Below are 9,345 nucleotides of genomic sequence, written 5' to 3'. Positions count from 1 at the left end.
TCGACGAAGAAACGGTTTGAATAAAGGTTAGAGAGCCTTTTGAAGGGAGGCGTGAGAGAAAGGCTTTTCTAGCGAAGAAGAATCAAGCAAGGTCAGCGAGGCACGAGACGTGGACCAAGAAGAAGAAAATCTCTACGAAGACACTTCACGGGGGAGAAGGAAGAAGAGGACATATCAAAACAGGTTAAACTAAGGACAGGGCAGAGGCATATAGAGACAGGCACGTTCATGCATGAATATACATGTCTGTATGAATATGTATGACTATGTTTTCACATGTATGTGTGTATTGTATGTATACTTGTATGGATGTGGGTATTGTATGTATGTACACGTACGTATGTAAGTATTGTAGTATGTATGAATATGTGTGTCTTGTATGTATGAATATGTATGTATGAACCTCTGTACGTATGTATTGATGTATTATGTCTGCTTGTCATGACGTATGCATCTCTGTAGATCTTCTATTTGCTTTCGACGTAGAAAGATAAAAGGACAAGTTTGGCTCTTTTGAGACGACGAAGACATAGAGATGATTTGGATATGAAAGTGTCTACGTTTACACCCTATTCTCCCATGCTGAGAGCTTGTCATCAGTTTGCTGCTCCCCCCCTCCATACACACAGGAGTGAGTATCGAGCTAGAAGGAGACAGAAAGAAAAAGAAAGATATAAAGAAAGCGAGGAGAATGAAGGACCTACCGCAGAGCATAGGAAGAAGATTATCGACAACAGACTTGAAAAGAGATAGGGGTCCTCGATCTGCCATTGCGGCGAGTGCTTCTACTCCCACCATCTTCAGTGTATCCTACACAAACCGTCAACAAGACAAGCAATAGAAAGAGGGCATTGAGCCTACATATCTATCTATCTCCAGGCAAATGCCTATCCGTGTATAGCTACGACCTGCTCATGTCTCTCTATATATATATATATATATATCTCTCTCTCTATATATATATATATATATGAATTGTGTTAGAGGTATGTATATCTCTATATATGTATGGGCGTGTATTAGAGTCGTAGCCTTTTGTCTTCGTCCGCGCTTAATGGATGACCGCACATGGTGGCGACGAGGTGTCTGTACACCTGCCGTGAAACAGGTTTCTTTCGAATAGCCGAGGTCAGTCTATCAAGACAGTCGTGAGAGTGTTGAAGAAACGGCATCGCTTTAGCCTGCCAAAATCTCGATAGAAGAGAATGCCTCGCCTGTTTCTACCCCATTGTTGCGAACAGACCTTCTCTTCAAGTCCCGGGCAAGAGCCATTCATTATGAAGCACCACTCATCGCTCTATCTATCAAAAGAACAAGCGAGGGCGGCTGCTATTCCTCTCTGTCTTTCTGACTTACCGAGGAAGACCTAACAAAGCTCGATACAGCCTCATAGAGAAGATGAAGAATTCTTTTTTCTTCGGCACCCCAGGGTGATGAACGACCATCATGATCATCTTCTTCTTCGTCTTGTTCTCCCCTGCTGTCTTTCTCTCTTTCTTCTACTCCTTTCTTACCGGTTTCTTCAGATGAAGAATTCTTCGACGTTTTCTTCTTCGCAAAGGCTTTCTTCTTTCGTCTTTGAGTATAGTGCATAACAGCAGCGGATGAACAATACGCTATAAAGACAGGGAGCTGCCCCCCTGCTTGAAGCTGCATGTGTAGCGCACTTTCATCTGTACATAGACGTATGTAATCGTCGACGATGCTTTCGATCTGTCTTTGGAGATTTGCTTGAAAGGGTCGTAAGAGATCTCCAACTGGAGTTTCTACTTCATTCTTCTCTTCTTGTTCTCCCTCTCCGTTACTCTCTGGAGAGAACCCTCCATGAGAGGGTGTACATACACCAGCCTCATGGGGACGACAGGCATCTATGAGAGATTCAAGCTCAACAAGAAAGATCTGAAGATAATAAGCCGTGAGAGGAAGGAGAAGGACAGAGGCAATCTGATACCGCGCATTCCCGTCACGGGCTGTCATATGATAAATAGAGGGAAGTAAGACATTAGGCAAGATCGCTTGATTAGTAGACATGTTAGCTATAAGAAGACACATACCACGATCAAGGTGGACATGATTACCCCCCCCACGTTGCAATGAAGATCCTTGAGAAGATTTTCTTCTCGAAGATAAGCCTGTCGATTCTCCTTCTCCCTCAGGAAACGTTTGTATCTGTTCACGATCATCGGAAGAAGAAAAGTATCGATTCTTCGTGCGACGAGGCTCTAAAGCATGAAAGCGAAATAGTCGATGAACCCCAGCAAGCGCTGTCTCCCTAATGGCTCGATCATGCCCAGTAAGAAGCGTAGAAAGAAGAGAGAAGAGGAGAAACGCTTCATCGACAGTCGCTTGCCGTCTGTGTGAAAACGATGTTTGCATATCTTCTTTCTCTCCACCCTCCCCGGGAACTCTCTTTCCGTTCTCGGTCTCTTTCTCTTCGAGTAGCGATAACTCTTCTTCAGATAGAAGATCGGCTAACTCCCTACCAATCATCTCTAACACGAGGCGATTATCCTCCGTATCAAGGAAGGCTAACGAAGTAGAAGACGCACAGAGAAAAAGAAAGTCCAGGGAACATAACACGTCTCTCTATCAGATGAAAGAGAAGAGGAACTCTCCATGGACTAGGAATAGAGATGCATTAAGACGTCCATTCAGATACCCCTATGTAGAGCTCTTACGTGCTGCTTACTCATATATATATATATATAGATGTATACATATATTTCTGTGAATGTGGCGAGATCGGTAACCTCATTACATTTCGTTCCACGTGTTTGGGATCCTCATACATTCATAGAGAAGACATAGAATAGCGGAGAAAATGTACAGCTCTGACTCGACTGGGGGAGACACCCCAGCGGCCATAGCTGACAAGGTGAATACCTAGCTGGCTAACTAGCTAGACAGCTAGCTAGCTAGCGGGACCTGTTTCCGTCTTCGCTACCCGATCAGGCTCCAAGCTCACCTCCGTGAGCGACATTATGAAAGGAAGAGAAAGGGATTTCCTTCGTTATACCTAGACACGTTAAATGGAGAGTGAAGATGAAAGGAAGCACTCGTCTGTCGTGAGCCGAGCTGGGCAGGGGAAATCCACTAGCAAGAGAAAGTCTGCTTGAGCTAGAGATGAGAAATAGCAGACCTCCGGCGGTCACCCTGACTTTCTTTCTCTACATGAAAGGAACAGCAAGACCTTTCCCATCTAAGAGAAGTTCGGAGATGGAATAGATGGAAAAAGCTCGTGGTGTTAAAGGAGCTCGTTATATCTATAGAACTACAGTTATGGAGGAGATAGGTGCAAGGCATGCAGACAGCAACGTACCCACACATCATCCCTGTGGACGACGTTGTTTAGGTGCAGTGTAAGTACATACATGCATAAACTGTATCTATAGGTTATCCATGGACGGAAATCGTCAGCTCGCGACGGGAGGAATCAACAGACGTGAAGAGAAGAGAAAGAAGAGAGGAGAGATGAAGATTTGCATAGGAGAGACGTCTTTACTTGTTAAGAAAGAGAACAGCTCATGACGGCTCGGGCCAAGAAGTTCAGCAAGGAAGCGTATGCTTGCTGCTCCTAGGAGACGTTCCTAATGAAGAGACAGAAGAAAGGAAGGACAATGGAAAATCTGCAGATGAAGAGGCGGGTGAGGGATAGAGAACAAAAAGAAGAAGACAGAAAGTGATTAAAAGAAGAGAAGAGAAGCGTAGAAAGAGTTGTAAAGGAACGAGGAAAGAGAAGAAGAGAAGACGCAGAAAGAAACTGTGACAGAAAGAAGGTTTGTTTCGGGCCGGCAATAGGAAGCAAGTCGAGAGAGATGCTATATACAACTGAATATTCAAACGACACGCGACAGATTGTTTCTTTACGTAATGAACTAGAAAGAGGGACCTTCATCAACGTTATCCTGTCCTCCTTTGTTATTTCCTTCATGCAGTGTATGTACACCACCCCCTCTTCCGTCTCGTCAGCTGGAAGAAGAGACGAGATAAAGAGCCGTACATACATTTGCATCATCCGAGAAGAACTTATTGAAGGCTTCTTTGCTCGCCACATCATCGCGATCTCCATGAGAAGAAGTCTTCTTTCTGTCTGTAGTGTGTGTCTTCTTCTTCTTCTCGCCTTCTTTTATCGACCTCTGTCCTTCCCCTTCATCACCCCCTTCTAGCCCTCCAGCTGATCCTCCTCCATCGGCTTCTGTTGTCGTCGTCGACCTCTCATCTTCCGTCTGGGAGATTCTATGTTTCTCCCAGAGAGCTCTTGCTTCTATTCTAGCTTGTCGAAGTGCCTCGGGGATAGGAGGGATAGGAGAGTGGATGCATAGAAGTCTACTTTCTGAAGATTTCCCGAAAGAAGAGGATGAAGAAGGCAGAGAAGTACATCCAGGTGTGCTATTTCGGGGGAGAGAACAAGAAGAAGAGGAAGAGAAAGGTCGACTGAAGGCACCGAATGGGAGACTCTCATATGGCGAACTTGTTGGGAGATTGTGAACGGTCGACTGGATAGGAGAAGAGGAAGAAGTAGGTGTAGGGTTGATCGCACAATGAGAGAAGAGGAGAAAAGAGCTCGGGCCATACCACTTATACTCAAGAAGGGAAGCCGAAGAAGAAGAAGAGGGAGTCGCAGCAGAGGAAGAAGACATGGCTGGTACAGAGGTAGAGGGACCCGATATGTAGAGTGCGCTTGACGGGGGCGTATGTGCTCAACTGAGATAGAGATGATAAGGCCGAGGTGTAGGAGGCTGAAGAGAGAGGTAGCAAGTACTCTTCCGCGATGGCAGGAGAAGCTGAAGGCGAAAGAAGAGAGGATATGAAGAGGCTGTCCTAGGCCAAGGTGCAAAATAATGACAAATCAAACTAGGCCTGACACAAAGACTACCAGTAGGATCTCTACCAGTGCTAAATAACGCGGCAGGTGGCATCATTCCATCTTGAAGAAGAAAAAGAAGAAAGAAGTTGAAGAAAGGAAACAAACGGACGCCGAAAGGAGAAAGAAATATGAAATAAAGAGAAAACGAATTGGAAGGTTGTCGTTCCTTTTCTCTTGTCTTCGAGATGAAAATGTTGAAGTGCAGGGGACTTCTCCAAGTGCATATACACCGTTACATCCACAAGAAGCAAGCTAGTTCAGTCAGGGCGGCAGCTCTCTATTGTTTTGGATAGAGAAAGAACAGGTTTCTACTTGAAAGGAAACTTTCCAAGAGAGTATATACGGTTGAGAAAGAGAGAGAGAGAGCATACTACTCCAACTGCCACGAAGTAAAGAGAAGTGCATTGATGCGATGGATAGCCGGAGAGGGGGGGTCGTGGCTTTCTGGTGACAAACCTCACCCATCCGTTCTTATCTTTCTCAAGAAAAGCATCGTCATGAGTGGGAAGTTCAATCTGCGAAAAGGAATGCAAGGATGGCCATGGTGGAGTGGAAGGATAGATAAGAAGAAAGGCGAGCGATTTCGTATCTCTGACTGGGCTTGGGAAAGGATTCTCCTTTGAATGAACTGCGAGTTGGCTATGAGCTGTGCGTGAAGAGTTGTCCGCGTTGGACAGAAGTCGCAAAGAATACGGTTACAGATAGATGTCTGTCGCGCGGAAGAAGCGGAAGGTTATTAGAGAAGGTTCAGGAACTTGAGACGTGTCTTTGCTACAAATCTCTCCAAGCGAGGAAGAATGTTGATAGAGCGTCACTCACAGAATTCGGACAGTACCAAAGCCATCGAGTGACGTCTCTCTTTATCATTTTGAGCAAAGAAAGAGAGCGAAGGTGGTCCATTCAAGGAGAAAAAGAGATCAGAGCGGGAGGAGGACCGACAAAGACGGAACACACCAGATATGAGAAGAGAAGCTAATCTAGGTCGAGTAAAGAAACGATGTCCATCGTGGAAATCTTTTCCTTTACCGAAATCCGAATCTTGCTATCTAATCTTGACAATGGCATGGCTCTTGTTATCTCTTTCTCTTCGCTTGCATGCTCTTATTTTTACAAGACAACACGATTGAAGAAGACACCATCACCACCCCCACCCAAGTCAACAGCCGACTCGACCTCTACTCAAACGACCCCCCCCCCTTTCTTCCACCCTCCAGCGACCCGCCCGCTTCTCATTCGTACCTTCCTGCTAGCTTTCCTTCTCAGGCGTCGTTCTAAGTCAATGCCAGTGCAGTAGAAGGCGAGAAAAAAACCAGTCTTGCTCCGTTCTCTCCTGCACTCTGCGTCAGTACTGCGTTTCTTTCTTGAATTCGGAGACTTCGGGAAGGATGACCTCTGCAAGAAAGCAGCGGACTGAACGGGACGGACGATACATACCAGTGAGGTGTGTGGTCGTACGGAGGAAATTCTTTGGTCTAACCCTGAACCCTGCTACGCCAACTCTACTAGCAGGCTTAGCGGCACCAGCCACTGATTCATTCGTTCTCTCTCCTTAGCTTATACGTTATCATGACAGCCGAAAAGCACGCAAGCGGGGAGGTGGGTTGCCTTGGTGCATCTCTCGTCTCTCACTCTTTCCTTGCGTATGTATAGACATATATAGGAAGTCCAACTGCAATCAGTAGTAGTGCTCAAGAGTAACTTTCCTTGTGTGGTTTGTCCATCATCCACTCAAGAAGCTTGAAGGTCGTGTAGGAACGACAGCATCATCACCCCACCTTTTTATCTTCATTAATCACTTCAATGAATCGTATCTCTATATTGTCAAGAATACCAATGATACCCTTAGCATCCGTCCACTGTCCTACCAAACAGTATCAGACACAGTATGCTAACGAGACGTTTCTCGGCTTCCATCGGATGCTGTCATTCGTTGATCAAGCAGTCTAACTGCAGCAATCGATCTCTCTCTCTTTCATCCATACATCGATATGCCATGAAATATCCTACGAGACCCCTCCCCTCATGACACACGATCGCTAGCTGTACATTGGTGTATTCTCATACATGCTTCCTGCACTATCTTTCTCCTCTCTGCATCAAGTGGGATGGGTAAGCGACACTTCGAAAGAAATCTTTTTTTCTTCTTTGTCTCTTCTAGTCAGAAATTAGAGAAACCGGTAACCTTGCAGTCAACTTGTAGAGGAGATGTTGCTCTCACCCACGGTCGAACACACAGACATTCACATATAGACAGCTCCTCCTGAAAAGATCTCTTTCTGTCTTTCATTCCTTTGTTCGTATCAGAGCTTTTCATCCTAATCCCTCTCAATTACCACAGCCACATACTCAATCACATCATGACACGCGCACGTAAAGAAGAAGGGAGATGGAGACACACCAATGAGTGAGAAGGAGGAGGACAAGAAAGAGGAAAGAAACAGCAGCTGGCTTCGCTTCTTTCAGCTCTCCCCGTCAACTCCCTACCTACCTCAATCTTCTTGAGGTGTATGTACAAACAGACACATCCATTCATACACTTGATCGATGGTTACAGGTTTCTAGAAGAAAAAAAAAAAAGATCTTCAACGCAGTTGATCGATCCACTATCCCTTTCAAGGATAGCGAAGACGTTTGAGAACAGTAGACTTTCTCTCCGTCTTAAAACGGTTAACTAACCATACAACACCTCCTCCTGGCTCCTCAGCCTATCCCACTAGCCGTGCCCCCATACTACGATCCAATCAATACCTCGCAGCCACACAACTTCCCGTCCACACTATCTTACTCCTCATACTGATACATGTATGCGGATGTATATCGATGACACATGCATGCGACGCACCTATCAATTCATCTCCATCGTATTATATGTCTATATGATGTATGCATATGTACGGTGTTGTACGTCTCTTCCCCCCTATGTCAGTAGATGTGTGATAAGAGAAGGTCCACTGCAGTTCATTTGATACCAGAAGAAAACTCGTGTTCTCCCTCTTTCGTCCTTCCTTCCTCCCCTTGATTTGATTAGTTTCTTCTCTCCTTACAACTTGAGCTTCTCGCGCACAAGAGCTTTAAGAGAGAGAAGATCTTTATTGAACCCTCTTATGCCTTCCGCAAGTTTCTCTGTCGCCATAGGGTCTTCGTTCAGCATCCATCTGAAGGTCTTTTCGTCGATCTTGAGCTTCTTCTTCTGGAGGTCATCTTCAACAGCATCAGGATTCTTCGCCATCATCCCGTTGGCTGAACTAGCCGTCTTCTCTTCACTCACGCTACTACTTGCACTGCCGTTAGTCTCTTTGTGCTTCTTCTCCTTGTTCTCCCCCTCTTCCTCCTTCCCGTCTGGAAAGAGACGGCGGGTCACAGAATCATGGCATGTCTTCAGCTCCTCTAAAAGGGCCGGAGACACCGTCACCTTATCACACCCTGCTAGTGCGATGATCTCGCCTAAGGGAGAAAGAAAAAAGAAAGGAATAGATAGATAGATAGATAGAATGTATGCCGCATGGATCCGGAGGCATGTCAACGGTAAAGAAACACACGTACATACATAGAGATGTGTGTCTTTGTACGAGAGAGAAGAAGGAACCCCGGAACATCATCTTTTTCACAAAGCAGTGCACACTACAATACACGTGACCGATCAATCACAGAGAGGCATTACCACATACATCACTATCGTCTCTCCTTCCTTGGAGTCTAGGCCCAATGTCGACTCAAACAGAAGGCATCATGAAGTACCCACCCAACAGACATATAGATATATATGTATACATCTGAGGTGGTGATCTGGATGGAGAGAAGCTGTACGAATATGTATGTATTCAATCCATATAAATGATATATGAAACTAGTCATGTATGGAATGTAATGTATGTGTATGTACGTCTGTATGAATATGTATGTCTGAATATGTATGATGTAGACATATTCATGGTGAGGACAACAGACACACATTTTTGTCAAACCATGGAGACCAAATTCACCGTACGATGTCTAGCTAGCTAGCTAGCTCACCGATATTTCTGAAGGAGGCAGCCATGACAATGGTTTTGTATCCATGATGTTTATAGTATCGATAGATCTTCTTAACGCTCTGCACTCCAGGGTCTGCGTCTCCGACGTATTCTGAAGCTTTATCAGGATGAGCTTTCTTATACCAGTCAAGAATTCGCCCTACAAACGGAGATATCAATGTTGCATGAGCCTCTGCCGCTGCAACAGCCTGAAGGGAAAGAAGAAAATTGGAGAGAAAAGACACACCCGTGTCTCCATTCGAACCTTGAAGCCTTTTAAGAAGATAGCGTTACAAAGACTTCACCTACAGATAGGTGCATACAGTCACACGGAAGACTGCAGTTAGATAGTCTTCAAAAAAAGATAGATAGATTAAAAGATAGATAGATTAAAGATAGATAGATAGATAGATTGCTAATAGATAAATAGATTGAAGATAGGTAAAAAGGCTGAAGATAGCTAGA

General features: G+C 45.0%; 2 protein-coding genes across 2 annotated transcripts in view; both read right to left on the bottom strand.

The window, feature by feature from the left end:
• CSUI_009226 (heat repeat-containing protein) overlaps positions 1-6,259 on the bottom strand; it is a gene marked incomplete at both ends in the record, with an annotated part of 6,663 nt that extends 404 nt beyond the window's left edge. The window contains 6 exons of the mRNA XM_068069342.1: positions 705-810; positions 1,357-2,528; positions 3,503-3,587; positions 4,005-4,496; positions 5,329-5,382; positions 6,107-6,259. Coding sequence (XP_067918683.1) covers positions 705-810; positions 1,357-2,528; positions 3,503-3,587; positions 4,005-4,496; positions 5,329-5,382; positions 6,107-6,259 — 2,062 coding nt within the window. The remainder of the gene's footprint in view (positions 1-704; positions 811-1,356; positions 2,529-3,502; positions 3,588-4,004; positions 4,497-5,328; positions 5,383-6,106) is intronic.
• A 944-nt stretch (positions 6,260-7,203) lies between these two features.
• On the bottom strand, positions 7,204-9,275 carry CSUI_009225 (transaldolase). Its single transcript, XM_068069341.1, has 2 exons — positions 8,882-9,275; positions 7,204-8,311 (listed from the first exon to the last, which is right to left on the bottom strand). Exons 1-2 carry the CDS (start codon positions 8,904-8,906, stop codon positions 7,908-7,910), a joined length of 429 nt encoding a protein of 142 aa, XP_067918682.1. The 5' UTR covers positions 8,907-9,275; the 3' UTR covers positions 7,204-7,907.
• Between the last annotated feature and the right edge of the window lie 70 nt (positions 9,276-9,345).

The sequence above is a fragment of the Cystoisospora suis genome (assembly GCF_002600585.1).
Source record: "Cystoisospora suis strain Wien I chromosome Unknown contig_5443, whole genome shotgun sequence".
In the NCBI taxonomy this organism is placed as follows: Eukaryota; Apicomplexa; class Conoidasida; order Eucoccidiorida; family Sarcocystidae; genus Cystoisospora; species Cystoisospora suis.
This window is presented reverse-complemented; position numbering and strand designations above follow the sequence as displayed.

Bases quoted from the DNA above. Each gene is read 5' to 3' on its own strand.
- CSUI_009225 (XM_068069341.1), bottom strand. From the start codon at position 8,906: ATGGCTGCCTCCTTCAGAAATATCG. The intron at 8,312-8,881 runs GTGAGCTAGCTA...TTTCTCCCTTAG, and splicing joins TGCCTCCTTCAGAAATATCG to GCGAGATCATCGCACTAGCA.